At 39.0% G+C, this 18,625-nt stretch overlaps 1 protein-coding gene across 1 annotated transcript in view; it reads right to left on the bottom strand.

Moving 5' to 3' along the window:
* Positions 1-18,625, bottom strand: part of PELI2 (pellino E3 ubiquitin protein ligase family member 2) — a 208,419-nt gene that overhangs the window by 19,745 nt on the left and 170,049 nt on the right. The window contains exons 3-5 of the mRNA XM_032623134.1: positions 12,949-13,050; positions 4,237-4,434; positions 2,506-2,694 (exon numbers count right to left, since the gene is read on the bottom strand). Coding sequence (XP_032479025.1) covers positions 2,506-2,694; positions 4,237-4,434; positions 12,949-13,050 — 489 coding nt within the window. The remainder of the gene's footprint in view (positions 1-2,505; positions 2,695-4,236; positions 4,435-12,948; positions 13,051-18,625) is intronic.

The raw sequence follows: 18,625 nt of genomic DNA, 5'->3' as shown, positions 1-18,625 counted from the left end.
AAGACCTGTATGCAGAAAATTATAAGACACTGATGAAAGAAATTAAAGATGATACAAACAGATGGAGAGATATACCATGTTCTTGGATGGGAAGAATCAACATTGTGAAAATGACTCTACTACCCAAAGCAATCTACAGATTCAATGCAATCCCTATCAAACTACCACTGGCATTTTTCACAGAACTAGAACAAAAAATTTCATAATTTGTGTTTCACAATTTGTATGGAAACACAAAAGACCCCGAATAGCCAAAGCAATCTTGAGAACGAAAAACAGAGCTGGAGGAATCAGGCTCCCTGACTTCAGACTATACTACAAAGCTACAGTAATGAAGACAGTATGGTACTGGCACAAAAACAGAAATATAGATCAATGGAACAGGATAGAAAGCCCAGAGATAAACCCACGCACATATGGTCACCTTATCTTTGATAAAGGAGGCAGGAATGTACAGTGGAGAAAGGACAGCCTCTTCAATAAGTGGTGCTGGGAAAACTGGACAGGTACATGTAAAAGTATGAGATTAGATCACTCCCTAACACCATACACAAAAATAAGCTCAAAATGGATTAAAGACCTAAATGTAAGGCCAGAAACTATCAAACTCTTAGAGGAAAACATAGGCAGAACACTCTATGACATAAATCACAGCAAGATCCTTTTTGACCCACGTCCTAGAGAAATGGAAATAAAGACAAAAATGAACAAATGGGACCTAATGAAAGTTCAAAGCTTTTGCACAGCAAAGGAAACCATAAACAAGACCAAAAGACAACCCTCAGACTGGGAGAAAATATTTGCAAATGAAACAACTGACAAAGGATTAATTTCCAAAATTTACAAGCAGCTCATGCAGCTCAATAACAAACAAACAACCCAATCCAAAAATGGGCAGAAGACCTAAATAGTCATTTCTCCAAAAAAGATATACAGACTGCCAACAAACACATGAAAGAATGCTCAATATCATTAACCATTAGAGAAATGCAAATCAAAACTACAATGAGATATCATCTCACAGCAGTCAGAATGGCCATCATCAAAAAATCTAGAAACAATAAATGCTGGAGAGGGTGTGGAGAAAAGGGAACACTCTTGCACTGCTGGTGGGAATGTGAATTGGTTCAGCCACTATGGAGAACAGTATGGAGGTTCCTTAAAAAACTACAAATAGAACTACCATATGACCCAGCAATCCCACTACTGGGCATATACCCTGAGAAAGCCAAAATTCAAAAAGGGTCATGTACCAAAATGTTCACTGCAGCTCTATTTACAATAGCCCGGAGATGGAAACAACCTAAGTGCCCATCATCGGATGAATGGATAAGGAAGGTGTGGCACATATATACAATGGAATATTACTCAGCCGTCAAAAGAAACGAAATTGAGCTATTTGCAATGAGGTGGATAGACTTAGAGTCTGTCCTACAGAGTGAAGTCAGTCAGAAAGAGAAAGACAAATAGTGTATGCCAACACGTATATATGGAATTTAAGAAAAAAAAATGTAATGAAGAGCCTAGGGGTAAGACAGGAATAAAGACACAGACCTACTGGAGTACGGACTTGAGGATATGGGGAGGGGGAAGGGTGAGCTGTGACAAAGCGAGAGAGAGGCATGGACATATATATACTAACAAACGTAAGGTAGATAGCTAGTGGGAAGAAGTCCCATAACACAGGGATATCAGCTTGGTGCTTTGTGACCACCTGGAAGGGTGGGATAGGGAGGGTGGGAGGGAGGGAGATGCAAGAGGGAAGAGATATGGGAACATATGTATATGTATTACTGATTCACTTTGCTATAGAGCAGAAACTAACATACCATTGTAAAGCAATTATACCCCAATAAAGATGTTTAAGAAAAAATTATTCTCCATTGAAGAAAGGGTTTAAAACCCAACAGCTTTAGGGCATTTGAGATAAGTAGTAATATTTATAGAAAAAATACAAACATGCCAAGTCAACATACTATACGAACTATTTCAAGTAAAAAGCTGTAACTGGGAATTTGGTGAATCATATAGGGAATTATATATTAAATTCTTACTATTAACTCAAGGGAAAAAAAAAGCTAACTTAATTATCTTTTAGTCCCAGAAAGTGTAGTAAATAATTCTCTAATTCAAAATTTTTACTAATTAGTCTTAGACTGCTCAGGAGTTTTCCAAATTAGTAAAGTTTTACATTAAAAATAAGTTTATTCTTCTTAAAGTGAATTTAAGGAGAAACCTGTGGTGAAGTATATTAATAAGGCTGTGCTCTTAAGGTAGTTAGGAGCAGAAGATAATTTTCTTCCACTATTGGAAAAGCTTAATCATGAAAGGGAAGAAGGCTATTTCCCTCTTACTTTTGGAGGCTCAGAAAATTCTTGTTCTCCTGGGTCAATGGTACACAGTCCTAAGACCTGTACAAAGATTTTGAATTTCAGGGGAGGAAAATGATAGCTTTCGAGTTAGGTGTCTGTAGTTTCATGCCTTACTTGCATGAAGTCCACTCACCAGCTTTCCCCTTTGCTGCGCAGACCTGGTCTCTCGCAAGGTATACACGTCTCCACAGACAGAGATCTCGCGCCAGACCCCAGGCTGGGACTCCTCAGTGAAGCCCCCTCTTGGATGCATCACCAGGACACCATTGGTCGTGAGCCCATCCATGTGGCCATCGGGGTTTTTCCACTTTGCTGCCTTTTCCTGGAGAGCATACCACAGAAAAGATTATGTTCAACACAAAAAGATTCTAGAATCTCTTTAAACTATTGGGTAAGGGCAGAGGGGAGGAAAGTGAGGAATTTTCATTTTCTACTTAAAGCTAATAATCAGAAGGATAAAAAATGCAGTTAGTCCGACAAAATGAAAGAAGTGCAAAAATAGATGAATGATTTATCGCTGGAGACATATTTACCTTGGGCACTTAAACAAAACCTGATGCCTGAACCTCTCCCTCACAGATTCTTGTTCAAACCACCCCCTGCTCCCAGGTGATTCCAGGAATACAGTATGTATTCTTCGATTCTATTTGTGCAGTGCTTTCATCCTGTTATCTAAAAATGCTTTGTATGAACTCATTATCAGGGAAGTACTAGAAGGAAGAGAAAAAGATTTTTTATTAAACAAACAAAATTTCAAAATATATTAAGCCAACAAGTTGTGGCCACTCCGTTCTGTTTTCATACGAATCAGCGTTGTATCATCAAGGGTGGAAGGCACAAGCGGCTGGATGTAACGGCAGGACAGATGCTCGTGGACGCCTGGCCACAGTGATTTCTTTTTCTTTCCTGGGAACAGAGCCAGATATTGCTCACATGACTTGGGTAAATCTGATGAGGATAAATAAGCCAGTTATGACTGGTTTAGGGGTGGGCATGTGACTGAGTTCTGGCCAGTGAGGCCTGAGTGAGTCCTTCTGGGAAGCTTCCTGGAAGGGTTTCTTGGTTCTTTAAAAGAGACGAGGAAGAAACAGTGCCTTTGCTGCCCTTCTTCAGCGGGAAGCTGTCATGCTGTGGGGGCTGGTGGAAGTGCAGAGCCATCCCACCGCCACCAGGACCTCGCCTGAGGAAGCTGATGTGCCCAGAGGCAGAGGGCAAGACGGAACGAACCTGGCTCCCCGGATGTCACAGAACACTGTACCAACCAAGCCTGCAGCCGGCCTTCCTGGGCGCTTCTTGCAACGTGATACATTTTTATTACCATTTAGGCCATTTTAAAGTGAGGTTTTTCTACCCCCCACCCGGCAAAAATATCCTGATTCAAAAAGGGGACTATATTAAAACCGGATATTCACTAAAACTGTGGGGTTTTATTTACATGGACATTCTATGAAGGGAGATATTCTTAGTCTGTTTTGTTCTTTGTGATATCACATCTGTAACACCCAATATGGAACAAAGCAAACACTACGTAACAATTTTTTGACTGAATAAAGGAATAACATTTTCTTTTGCACCCCGATTATCTAGATCTGACCATTTTCCTTCTGAAATAAATACATTATGTATGTTAATACACATACTTTACAAAAGTAATTACTGTACATATTATAGTTAATATAGCAAATATAACAAGTAACGACAATTGTTTTCAGATTTTTAATGATAGCTTTTCAAACTGGCTGTATGAAAACTAAAATCTCACCAGAAGCATTGTGCAAGGCAAATTTTTTGGCCACAATTAAATGTTCTATATGATGATAATGGGTGTTTTTCTAGAAACAACGTACTGATTAATAGTACTTACGCCAAGAAATATGTTTTTGGAAGAGTCGAATCCGGCTGCGAATAATCGTGCTGTGTACGGTTCGTTCCTGTCACAGACTACCCTGCAGGCAAACCTGGATATGGTGCTCTGTGTAATCTGCGCTTCGTCGTTGTTCTGACTGCCAGAAATTGTGTCTGTAACGACGAAGTCAATAGGGCTTTCTGTTGATCTGCCCACCTAAATAAATCAAATTATACTCAGGATCTACTTGAAAAATAGGATGTCACCACATTCATCACATGAAATGAGTGTTCAGGATCCTTTAACATTCATTATCTCTACTATGAAGGTTGGAATTCAATGAAAAAATCTTTGGTCTGCTCCTTTTCTTGTTTAAGGGAGATGGTATGGTAACCAACCACAAGATTTTAAATGTTAAGAATAACCCAATTTTCTATTCTAGAGGAAAACAGATCTCACTCCAAACAGGTTTCTGATCAGGTAGAAACATTACTTATTACTTTCATAGAAAATCATTCTTTTTTTTTTTTTTCTTGTATTTCCAGGTGGGAAAACCCCCAAGATTTTAAAGGAAGCCAGCCAACAAAAGCCCTATTTCCCCCACTCTTGCCCAGCTCCAGGGACTGGTTTTCCACACTAAGTGAATCCACCAGTGACTCATGGCACAGAGGGAGAACAAGCCCTACCTCAGACATGAGACCCCAATGCCTATTTCTGTCACTCAGCGTAAATGAGAGTGATGTAAAGGGCTATACAGCTCAGCTCAAAGTTTGAGATGCAGTCGTATGAAAGATTTCAAAAGCTGATCCTAACATTTCAATTTTGGATTTAAAATAAAACTGTCCTGGGAAAGTCTAAAAAGTGGCCAATAATATTTTATTGGCTTACTTTCCTTGGTAAGTTTAAATGCTGCCAGAAAGAATATATTTCATTAGCATGATCTTAGAGTTCTAACAAAGCTTTTCATATTCACTAAATCCAAATAAGACAGGTACTGCTGTGTCCTGTGAACTGGGAAGTATTTGTTTACAGGTAAGGAAATCCTCACGACAAAACGTTAAACCGTCTATGTAATGATGTTCTATGAATCTCTAAGTAGGAAACAGTGATAAATGTTATATATGCCAAAGATACGTCTTAAACTAAAATAATTTATATGTAAACAAATCATTTCTTGTTAAATATGATATTAATGTTCTCTCCTAACAAGTGACTTTGATTCTGAAATTGTCAATGGAAGGAACAGACAGAACCCCCAGTGTGTATGTATAAGGCCTCCAAAGTCAATTTCCCAGGTATCTTTATCCTGATCTCAAAATTCTATCTAAAACATAAGCAGTGTAGTACTCTTTTTTGTCCAAATGAATAAAGGTGAAATAAATACAACAAAATGTATATATCTTGCATCATTTAGGTCTGTTTGCTTTGGAACAATATTGAATTTATTTTGTAAATCTCACATACACATTTTCATGCACAGACTACCCCTGCTAAACCAACAGACATCTATTTCTTTTGTTTTTTACAACCCTTAATTTCTTGTCCTATTGAAATGTGCCTGGAATAAACTAAACCATGGGGCTCACTGAAACTTATCACCTTGAATAGATGCCTATTGCCTGAACATACAGGTTTAGAAAACATGTAACTTGTTAAAAACTGCAACATAAAACTTGAATTACAGAGATTATAAAATCATATCATATGGTTCATCTTTCTAAAGTTGCAGAACCTTCTCTCTGCTAGATTCATTCAAAAGCTGGATGTGTAACTCAGAAGCTCTACTGATTCAGACTGCTGAATGTTTTTAAACCTTTTTTTAAAGCTACTCTCTTTTTCAAGTATATAATACAGTATTATTAACTGCAATCGCCATGCTGTATATTACATCCCAGAACGTACTCATCTTACAGCCAGAAGTTTGTACTGTTTGACCAATATCTCCCCAATTCCATGCACCCCCCCAACCCCCTCCAGCCCCTGGTAACTACTCTCTGTTTTTATGATTTTGACTTTGTTTTTTAGATTCTACATGTGAGTGATATTACACATCTGTCTTTTTCTGTTTATTTCACTTTAGGTTTTTTGTTTTTTGTTTTTTTTTCAATTAGAAAAGTAAGATACTCTGCAAAATAGTTCACAAATACAGGAAAGTATACAGGAGACTACTCCAAACTCAGGAACAAATCTGTCCTGAACCTCGATTCCAATGAAGCCTTAGGAGTAAAATGTGAGAAGTTCTAAAATTGCCTGGTCACCACACAAAACCCAGAGCTCTCACAAAGACACAGGCTATGATCTAATTTCTGTCACCTCCGTGGAAGAGGGCGAAGACTTTTCAAACTCTGTTCAAAGCTCAAAGCTAAAACCGTGCTCCAGCAGAATGTCACACAACCACTCCTTGTCTATAGAGATTACTCTCTTCAAGAAAGGCCATTCTGATTTCATTCCAATGTATTAATGTCTGGATGAATCAACTGAAATTGCCTGTAAAACATGACATTTTATTCCAACTGGAACATACTGCTAAGATCAATTATTTCAAGACATGATACTTACCTGACTGGTCCTTTAATATTTGTTTATCAAGTCACTTCCACTTAAATCTAACCTGTAGAGTGTTAGCGTATTTCTATACTTTAGGACACAAACCTCATGTTGCTTTTGCCAAGAAAAAAAAAAAAATCTAAGCCACTTTCCTAATGAAAACTCACCCAATGTGGAAGACTTGGAGCCTGTCCTTTCTTTTGACTATTGGATCAACTCTACGTTATTTTAAGGGTAGTCACGTGGACCAGCCATGATGTATCTGAATTTCATCTGATATTCACATAGTAGCCATGGGGAGAATTTTCTCCCTGCTGCTGACTGATATGCACATATACAGCATCATTTGGCACTTTCAGTTGCGTACATATGAGAAAAGTTTGGGTTTACCTGGCTGTCAATCAAAGTCAGCACAGGTAAAATGCTGTGAAAGCACCCAAAAGGTCCACCTTCACCTTTCCTGGACCAATCCTACCCTCGTCCCTGTATCTGTAACCTTATTTTCTCACTTCCCTCCTATGATAAGGATGAGTTATTGCTGCTCCTATCCATGACCAATCTCTCCACGGGTGCTTGGCATCCCACTCTTCTCCCCTTTCCAAGGATTTTACTCCTGAAATGATCAATTTCTCTCTATTACTGGATCACACTGTCAGCTATCAAACATTTTTTTGTTAGTTTTTAAAATTTCAACTTGTCACTTAATAGCTTTTAAAAATATAACAAAAATGAGTATTAGAAAAATGATCATCTGCATGGATGTTTCAGGAATGCCAAACTGCTACTACAAGTTTCCAAACGCATTCCTTCTCGATTTCCTTACTTGTCTCATCCTGCACCGTTAACAGACATTTCGCTGCTTGGCTGAGCAGTCTGAAGCACCGTTCTAGACTCGTCTCTCATCTTTGAAAATGTTTTCCTTTGCTTGAGAGCACCTCTCGAACTATAGCCCCATTTCTTGGATTCATTTAATGGCAATACTTCCGGAAAAACCTGCCACCAGTTACTACCCTCTGCTTCCTTACACATCCCCGTGACCCATTCTGAAGCCACTCCAACTCTCAGCACGGCTCTACTGAAACCCCCGCATGCTGAGGTTTCCAGGGCTTACATGTCCTGGTATATCCGTACCTGGTACTAAGTTAATGAAACCTTTCCAGGCTAGTTGGCCAACAGCCCCTTTCCCTTCCCCTTGTGTTCTCTCCCCCAGGTAACCTCACCAAATCGCATTTTAGCCCCAAAGCCCTGATCTCTCCCTGAGCTTCAGATTAGCACACCCAATCTCCACATGGATGTCTAATAAGCATCTCACATGTAACACGTTTCAAATGTTACACTGGATCCTCTTCAACCCCTAGGTTCCCTATGTCAGTGACTGGCACCCAATTTGCTCAAGCTAAAAAATCAATACCCAAGAATCACCCTGGATTTTTTCTCCACACCCACATTTAACCTCGTGTAAATTCTATCAACTCTTCCTCCAAAATGCATCTTCAGTCCTTGCGCATTTCCCCACCTTAGTTCTAGCTGCCCTCAGCTCTTACTTGGATTGCACTGCCTTAGACTCCAAACTGGTCTCCCTGTTTTCACACTTGCCTCCTACATTTTTCTCTAGACAGTAGTTGGAGATATCGTAACAAAATAATTTGGATTTTCTCTCTCCCTTGCTTAAATTCCTCCAACAAACTCCTAGAATAAAACCCAAAGTCTTTACTTGGCCTAAAGGCCCCTTACTCTCCTGGCCTCTGCCTGCCTCTCCGAGTTCATCTCACATCACTTCCCTCTCCCTTCGCTCTGCTCCCGCCTTGGGGCCTTGGCACTGCTGCAGTGCTGGCTTATCTGTGGTCTCTTTGCCTCGTCTAGAATATATGCTCCATGAGAGGGGAGCTGTCTACCTCCGGTGACTAGATGAGCATCTGACACAGTAGGTGCTCAAGAAATGAAACTGATGAATGGAGGATTATGACAGTGTGAGCCTGTGAGACACACACACACACACACACACAAGTACAATGTTTTAGGAAATAATTATTAAAATATTCTTTAACATTTTTCTCAACTAAATAGATGCTAATGAAATGTTACCATCTAGAACTACTATAAACTAACTAAAAAACAAACAAAAAAAAAAAACCCCAAAAAAACCAAAACATAAGGCATTGCAGCACTTAGGTCTGAAGCATATGAAACTGAGAAACCAGAGGCGGAAATGACCACTAACTCTGGTTTCAGGACCTGCTCAGTTTCCTTAACGCCCCCCAAGATCAGAATCGTCTTTGCCTTTGATTCCTTTTCTAAACTATATTCTTCTTTATATTTTACTTTCTCAATACCTATGCTCTTTTCTCTTTCCTTTATTTACCCCTATTCTAGAAAATAATTACTAAGATCTTATTCTGGCTATATTAACTCAGATTTTGTTAGTCTTAATCCATCTCATAAATTTAGATCTAGGTTTGACTTTCTCAGGCACTAGTACGTCCGAGTTCTGAGCCTATTATCTGATTCCACTGTGGGAAATGCAGCACAAGGCCCCGTTTTTGGTTCATTCTGATGTTCTGCTTTTAAATGCTCAATTAACCTACAAATCGTTTTAATGGGTAATGGCTAAAATGAACATCCCTCAACACCAAGGTCCATACTTGAGAAATATGAATGCTGCAATGCTGTTGCTCAGTGATTTTTGTCAGTGGTAGGTTTTACACATGTAAACTTGTTAAAAGGAGGAAAACATTAAAATAAGCTTGATTTTTCAGGGCCTTCTAAGAGTTGCTTAATTCTACTCTGCTTAGAGTGATCTGACATTAATCCTCCAATATGTCCAGTTAATCTGCAAAAGGAATCAGATTATTTTAGCAAAAATAACAAATGGGTTATGTTTTCTTCATATGTCTATAAATCCCTGTTGAATTATCGTGCCTTATTTAAAGTTACTGAGTAGGTACTATGTAGAGAATGGAGAACTCAGGAGACCTAAACCTTTAGTTCTGCCACGAGTGCCATCTTTGCCCTTAGGTTAAGTTACCTTTTCTTTCAAAGACACAGATTTCTCAGTTATAAAATTAAGAGGTCAGTATAGTAAAAACTGGTATTTCTCGGTGTGGTCCATGAACCTCTGAGGGTCCTTGAGGCCTTTTTAAGGGGCCAGGTCCATGAAGCCATGGTCTCATAATGTGAACCACAATATTATGGTTTCATAATAAATATGAAGATGCTGACATTTGCTCTGATGATGATAAAACAATGATGTGCTTTAGCGGGAATCAAAGCAGTGGCACCAAACTATACTGATGGTCACCGTGTTCCTCACTGCCATGCATTTGCAGTTAAAAAAAAATGCTGATTTCATAGGGGGTAAGGGTGGGGGAGGGATATGTATGCTTTGATGAAGCAGTAAAAAATTATTAATTTTATTAAATCTTGAGTCTTTTAATATTCTGTGTGATGAAATGGGAGGTATGCATAAAGCATTTAGAAGTTCAAATCAGTATGGAGCTTCCTCAAAAAAAATAATTAAAAATAAAACTACCATGGTCCTCTACTAAGAGACATTTAGGTTGTTTGCAATCTTATACCATGAAACCACGCTGCAAGCAATAAGTTGGTAAAAATGTCATTTTGGATGTATGCAGGGGTATCTCGGGGGTAAATCTCTAGAAAGAGGAGAGCTTTAGAAAGAAAAGCTGAGTCAGAGTGCAAGCACTGTGTATTTTTCATACGTATTTCCAAGTCACTGCCCCATAGAGGTCAGACTAATTTATAGGATGGAGGAGAGCATCTGCTTCCCCACACCTCTGACAAAACCTTTTGGATTTCTGCCAATCTGGTAAGTGAAAAATGGTACCTCTGTGTGATCTGAATTCACATTTCTGTTTTTATAAGCGAGGCTGAGCAGGTTTTCTTATTTTTCAGAACTATTTATCGCCCCTCCCCCACCTTTTTCTGCCCCCACCACATGGCTGGCGGGATCTTATTTCCCCTACCAGGGATTGAACCTGGGCCCCAGCAGTGAAAGCGCCAAGTCCTAACCACTGGATCGCCAGGGAGTTCCCTATTTCCCCTTTTTGATGTATCTACGATACTTTTTTGACATTTGTTTCAACATCATGTATTTAATAATTTAACTCTCCATATAGAAATGCAAAGCCTCCTGGTTGAATCTGTGTTTGCTTTTTCCCTTGATTAGCCTTAATTTTAATTTCCTGTTGTTTTAAAGTACCAAATCTTGAACAGACTCACAGACATAGAAGACAAACTTGTTACCAAAGGGGAAAGCAGGGGGAGGGATAAAATATGAGTTTGGAATTAACATATATACGCTACTATATATAAAACAGATAACCAACAAAGACCTACTGTATAGCACAGGGAACTATACTCAATACCTTGTAATAACTTATAATGGAAAAGAATCTGAAAAAAGAATCTATTTCTGTGTGTATATACATGTATAACTGAATCACTTTGCTGTATACCTGAACCTAACACAACATTGTAAATCAACTATACTTCAATTAAAAAAAAAAGTACCAAATCTTGGCTATATTATTAATTCCCTTCTTTTTAAATTAACTGATAGTTTTTTCCTGTATTATTTCCTTCCTTCTGCTTTCTTTTGATGTGTTTCTGGACTTTCAAGTATATACCACTAAAACTGTTCTTGAGCCTGTCCTTTCTTTTTTTTAAATTTTTATTGGAGTACAGTTTATTTCTATAGGACATTCTATCTGAAAGCAGCAGAATACACTTTCTTCTCAAGTGCACATGGACATTCTCCAGGATAGATCACATCTTGGGTCACAAATCAAGCCTCAGTAAATTTAAGAAAATTGAAATCACATCAGGCATCTTTTCTAATCACAACACTATGAGATTAGAAATCAATTACAGGAAAAAAAACTGTAAAAAACACTAACACATGGAGGCTAAACAACATGTTACTAAACAGCCAATGAAGAAATCAAAGAGGAAATCAAAAAAATACCTAAAGACAAATGACAATGAAAACACAACAATCTAAAACCTATGGGATGCAGCAAAAGCAGTTCTAAGAGGGAAGTTTACAGCAATACTATCTTACCTCAGGAAACGAGAAAAATCTCAAATAAACAACTTGACCTTACACCTAAAGCAACTAGAGAACAAACAAAACCTAAAGTTAGTAGAAGGAAAGAAATCATAAAGATCAGAGCAGAAATAAATGAAATAGAAACAAAGAAAACAATAGCAAAGATCAATGAAACTAAAAGGTGGTTCTTTGAGAAGATAAAATTGATAAGCCTTTAGCCAGACTCATCAAGAAAAAAAGGGAGAGGGCTCAAATCAGTAAAATTAGAAATGAAGAAGAAGAAGTTAAAACGGACACCACAGAAATACAGAGGATCGTAAAAGACTACTACAAGCAACTCTATGCCAATAAAATGGACAACCTGGAAGAAATGGACAAATTCTTAGAAAGGTACAACCTTCGAAGACTGATCCAGGAAGAAACAAAGTATGAACAGACTAAACACAAGTACTGAAATTGAAACTGATTAAAAAACTCCCAACAAACAAAAGTCCAGGACCAGATGGCTTCACAGGGGAAATCTATCAAACGTTTAGAGAAGAGTTAACACCTATCCTTCTCAAACTGCCCTCTACTTTCTTACTGTCATTTTTTAAAAGGAACTTTTTCTGATCAATGTTTAGTTCCTTGAGTTTCTTCCTTCCTTCCAAATAATAAAAGCACTTAAAGGTTTTTACATTTTCTTCCGAATACAACATCAGTCACATCTCATGAATTATGCTATTAAATGTTTCCACAGTTATTTTTTAAAAGGCCTATAATTGTAGTTTTGATGTCCTCTTTGGTTCAAGTGTTATTTAGGAAGTATTTTGTTGAACATGTTAACTTTTAAAAGTAGCTGGCTCTAAAAATGTTTGCTCTCGTTTTTAGAGTCTCTTTTTTTATTGCACTGAGATCTGAGAATGTAGTCTTTATAATTTCTTTCTGCATTTTTAGAATTAAGTGTTTTCTTAGTCTTTTGAAAACCAAATAGGAACAATTTAAATATTATCCTCACCTTTTTCCCCTTGGACATCACCAAACACTACTGTGCTAGAAGTTCTGACTACATAGCAAAATAGAGAATCGAAGGAAAAATGTGCTAAAAATTTCCATGGAAAAAAGAAAGATGTTACCTGAAACATATCCGTATCTTTATCATGTGTGTACTCCACCACCACAGTCTGATTCCTTGACAGAGTGTACGATATGCTGTGTTGACCTTTGCAGCTGATAGCCTAATAATGAAATAAAAAATATAAAATTTGTTAGAATTTCATTTCAACAACTTACCACAATTCTGTTTGTAGTTAAGAGACATCACTCTACCAGCAAAACCCCAACACAAGCCAGCATTTTCCTAATGGTCAGAGCCTGTCCCTGCTGTGCCCTGAATTACAGAGGAGCCAGCAGTCATAATACTGGGTTTATCAAATATTCATCCTTAATATGAACAATATTTTACTTAAGCCAAATCAAAGTTAACTCACTAGTTTCCAAGACCTGATTTAATCATAGTCCTAGAAAAACATACACTTTCTCCGTGTTACCTTAACTCAGTGACAGAATTTTCAGACTAATATGATTTAAAATTTCTTAATTTATTTCACATTGAAACGGATAAGTCAGGAACATTTTGTAATAGTATTTTTCCTACGTGATGGAGATTATGAGAGTAAACGAATCATTGAAAAAAAGTAAAATTCTATAAAAACTTCCATATAATAATGCACTATTTTAGCCAATGATAATCACACTTATACTCTGTTCTACATCTTATTGAAAACTTGTATAAGCACTTGTTTAACCCAGATATTGAGTTAATAAATAAGGTAGCTAAGTTAGTTTTATCGCCTCTATTTTTAGACTAGACTAAAGCTAATAGTCTTTTTCAAAGAATCCAGAAACCAATACGTTGATGATGTTCTTATTTCCTCCATAGTGATATCTTTCAACCCATTTTACGTTGTGGTCACATACTTTAAAATTTCCAAACTAACAAAGAAGTTTATTTAAATTATACTCCAGATTATTTCAATTACCCTGTCCGTTCAACTTTAACCTATCTTCATTTCCATTCTTTTACATTAAGAATAATAAATAAAACTTTAATAAGCCTATCTATTAAACATTTATTGAACAATCACACTGTATGAAGACCAAGAAAGACTAAGACAGCATTTGGAAGTAGCTGGACATACATACAGCACCTAATGAAAATGTACTCTGAACATTTATATTTGACTAATATAATTGCTTAGAGTAATAAAGAGTACAACATTCCAAATCAACTTTGAAGTTAGCCTGGTTAATCTCAGGGTTCTTCAATCATCTGCCCTCAGGAACTTCATGGCTGAAATGATGCTTTATTGTACATGCTTCATTAAGATAATGCAAGTATTAGAAATAATTATTTATACATTTAATATGATTAGGAAGCTAAAAAAAATACTTCTTAGACTACTCAACTCCAGTAACAAATATAATCTGAAGTTTTCATTGGTCTGAGTCACATCAATTCAGTGGTACTGATATAAGTGACATTTTTTGAAAGTCAAATTAATAAAGAATTATTTCCAGTTTAAGGTAAGTGGATGCTTGTTTATCTTCATAGTTAAGTAAAAAAACCCACTTAAAAACAATTTTATTAAACTCAAACTTACAAAACTGATAACTAGGTGGGTGATTATTTGTACAATAACTTATTTTACAGTTCCTTAAAAAGTATCTGTTGCACTTAAGAGTTTTCCATTTACAAGTGCACCAACTCAAACACAACTTTCTCGGCACACACGCTACACAAAATAAGAATGTCTGTAGTTTGCCAATTATCTGCAAAAGAAGGAGTTAACAAGTGTCGGAACAGAACACCTTTAAAAAAGTTAGACATTTTTGTACGATGGTACCCTCTTAAGTACTGTGTTTCTCAAACTTCCACCAAGGTTGCCTTAACTGGAAGGGAGTTATGTGAACCCCTAGACATGTCTGGGAGAGCAATCTAGAAGTGAAGCTTCTCACGCTTGAAACATCTTACCTTGAAATTAGTCTAAATTTTGTATTCTACTCCTTAACATGCCTGTAGTTTTAACATTTAAACATTTTCAATATTTAAACAAGTTTGCTGGGAAATCAATGCCTCAGGAAGATCTGCTGTGCTCACCCCACGACCTAGTGCAGCTTCCATGCCACTCTGGGAAGCCCCAGAAATATGCATTTTACAGGCCCTAAGTTGCCCAATTCTTCTAGAGTGTTTTATTCCAAAACTACTCTTGTGGCCCAGACTATCATAAGCATGAATAAGACTATTTATAGGGAGAGCGAGCCCAGTGCCACACCTGGGAACCACCCAGAGCCAAGGGAGCACAAAGACCTTGGCCAGCCCCTGCCCGGCCGCCCTCAACAGGGAAGAAAGCGTGGGGACCCCGAGGCCTTGAACGCCGGATCCAGGTGACCTTGAATGTTGAGCCCATTTAAAGACAAATTACAATTTCAAACTTCCGCCAGTTTTTGAAACGTGGTTTAAACGTGGATCGGCAGAGTTAGGAAAGGTGAACCCTTTGAAGGATAAGAAAACACATTTTCTGAGACTTTTTGAATAGGAACATCTTAACTGTGCGCTACATTTTAGAAACCTCTGGATTTGGGGAAGATGGAGAAGTGGGAACAGAGACCCTACAGGGAGAAACAAGTCCCAGAAGGTGGAGGGGGCTCTGAGCAGCAGGTGATGAACTCCCCTGTGGCAGGACGGCTGAGGAACTTCAGAATCGGTGTGACCCACCGAAGTCACTTCCAGTCCTGCGGTGGTCTCCCTCTGTGAGTGCTAAGCTGGGAGGGGAGGCCCTCCTGCAAAGAGGCCAACAGTCTGCACCCACAGTGGGGAGAAGCATGGAGATGAGCTGGCCCCAGAAGACTGGGATTTAAGCCAGGACTGGGGTTTAGAGCAAAAGGGGGCAGTTGAAACCCAGGCCACCTCCGGGCTCCTCAGAAATAAATGGAGAGGCACCCACTTCCCTTTGATGCCATGAATTAGGGCTCACATGATCTTGTTTGTGCATTAAAGTCTACAGTGGGGCCAGATTTGGGGGATTTGGAGGAAGGTAAGAGGAGAGTTTAAGCTTGACCTCAATTTTTGCTTTCCATCTGGCAAGTATATGAGGCATTAAGCTTCTTTGGGGTTAGAAGTATCAATTTTTCAGCAATAATTTTAATATTTAAAATATGGTTCTTGGAAATACAGCTTCTAGTAAATTACAGATTCACTGACTTGAGTCGATCATTTCAGGTTATTTTGGAAATAAACATCTCCCCAAGGCACCAAGTTGCTTTGAAATCTATTTCTGAAATATCAGAAAGGAGAGTAGGTAAGGCCTTCTCTTGGCACTCACTGGAGTTCAGTACCAACACAACTACTGTAACATAGTGAGATTTCACTACACTAGTTCAAATATGGAGACCGAGCGCTTTAAAATGGTAAGGAGAGCTAGCCCAACCAACTTGCCTAGCAGACAATACTGATTGGCCATATTTGCTTTCCTACTGTGATGAGAAGCCAGGGTTGCTGACTCCCTCTTTTTTTTTTTTTTTTTTATTTTTTTTTTTATTTTTTTATTTTTTTAATTTATTTATTTATTTTTGGCAGTGTTGGGTCGTCGTTTCTGTGCGAGGGCTTTCTCTAGTTGCGGCGAGCGGGGTCCACTCTTCATCGCGGTGCGCGGTGCGCGGGCCTTTCACTGTCTCGGCCTCTCCCGTTGCGGAGCACAGGCTCCAGACGCGCAGGCTCAGTAGTTGTGGCTCACGGGCCCAGTTGCTCCGCGGCATGTGGGATCTTCCCAGACCAGGGCTCGAACCCGTGTTCCCTGCATTGGCACGCAGGTTCTCAACCACGAGCGCCACCAGGGAAGCCCCTGCTGACTCCCTCTTATGTCGCTACCATGCTCAAAGGCAGGTCAGGTCTTCAGTGGTCTCCACCCCCGGCAGTGAGGGCGTGGCAGGCTTTCAAGGAAAGTCAGATGAGTGAATGGACTGCAACGGATTCAAGATGAGACGTGGAGCTTCTTTCCTCGGGTCTTCTCAACCTCTCCCTTACCTTTCACCAGCAACGGTACCAACACTGACACCCTCAGCTCAAATTTATTACGTGTGAATGTCATGGGGTTAAAAATATCACGATTGGACAATTACAAATTAGACACAATTACAGATCCAGAGAAGGAAAGATTCCAACTTTATCCGGTTTAGGAAGTTCAGCACTGCTCCACCCAGGTGCCCAAACCAAGGCCCTTTCTGAGCCAGGACACTGTCTTCCCAGTTGAAGATGCTTTCTTAGGGTTACTCTACTTGTGCCACAGGCGCGGCTCAGCTGAGCCATTCTCTGTCATTCAGGGGAACAGCTAGAACTGGTTGTCCTTGTTCAACTTCAACTAACTGACAGTCCTCCGAGCCTCCAGACTTTAAAACAAACATGGTTCACAAGGTCTGCAGAATTTCCTTCCTCTTATAAACCCCTATGTACATACATAAGGCACTTAAAAAGATACATAATACGTAATGATACCAGAAAGGCAATCCTGCAAGATGCATAATGAGATAGGTACATGTATTCATGGAAGTCAAAGAGCTTTCAATCAATTTTTAAAAGTATAAGTAAAATACTCTAAGCTTTTATTAAGAAGCTGTGGGGTTAGTGTTCAATCACAAAGTAAAAAAGGGAGAAAGGCCGATCAGAAAGTAACTGGCTTCTAGAAAATACTAACTTACTACAGTTATGAGTTAGCTCATTTAATTCAAGCTCCGTAAGGCTGCTAAGTGAGACTTTATCAACTGTGTAGGGAGAGAAAATGGAATTCATCACCAAGGCAGACATCGTTGGTTGCCTACCTAACGCCCTTCACCCTGCTAGCTGAGCTGGCTGCCCATGACAATGCCTGGAAACGAAAAGAGCAGCTCTCCCAGCCTCCTCTGAAGTGAGCATGTGGAAAGGTGACCCAATCCTGACCGGCGGGACTTTGGAGAGATCTGGTGTGGCGCTCCTGGAATGGGAGACATCAAGAAAGATACTTTCCTTTCTCTGTTAATAGAAGAAATGAATGATGATTAAGGGGTATCTGGAGCTGAGGTGGCCATCAGGCAACAGTAAAGGAAGGTCAAAAGACTCTCAGAGAAGCAAACTGGGCCCCAACATCTTTGAGCTGAACCAAATCGGAAACTGTCTGCCCCTGACTACTTCTGTGAGAAAAATGAGGGGTTTTAGGGTGCTTTGGGTTGGGTATTTTGCTACTTGCAGTGTAAAGCATCATTACATTGTTCAGTCCAAACTTTTTCTCCTCCTGGGTTTCCTCTTTTAGTCAATAGTGTAACCATATTCCAATCACTCATACTTAAAACCTCCGTGTCATCTCTCAGCCCTCTCTTGCCACTGTTGTCCAGATACAGTTAATCATTACCGTCATACTTAAAATCTAATCACGAGTCAAAGCCAAGCTCACTGATTTTACTGCCTTAAGGCACAAATCAAAGACAAAGTAGAATAAACAATGTGCAACATTTCACTTTTTCTCCTCAAATACAAAGTAGTAGTTGGGCAACCAGTAATTACAAAGCTGATTTATTCCCCAAAGGAGTTTTACAACCAGCTCCTTTATAGCCCATAACTTTCTACTTTGGAGATTATTAGGTGTAATCCAATTCATCTTCCCTTGACCCTGGGAAGGGTCAGAAGTGACAGACGGGACTTGGAGGCTTGCAGCTTCCCCTTGCTGCCCTCAAACACTTGCTCTTGGAGTTCTGAGCCGCCATATAAGACACCTAACTACT

Source organism: Phocoena sinus, chromosome 2, assembly GCF_008692025.1.
Source record: "Phocoena sinus isolate mPhoSin1 chromosome 2, mPhoSin1.pri, whole genome shotgun sequence".
Taxonomy (NCBI): Eukaryota; Metazoa; Chordata; class Mammalia; order Artiodactyla; family Phocoenidae; genus Phocoena; species Phocoena sinus.
The sequence above is the reverse complement of the archived record's forward strand: the minus strand, read 5'-3'. Positions and strand labels throughout refer to the sequence as shown.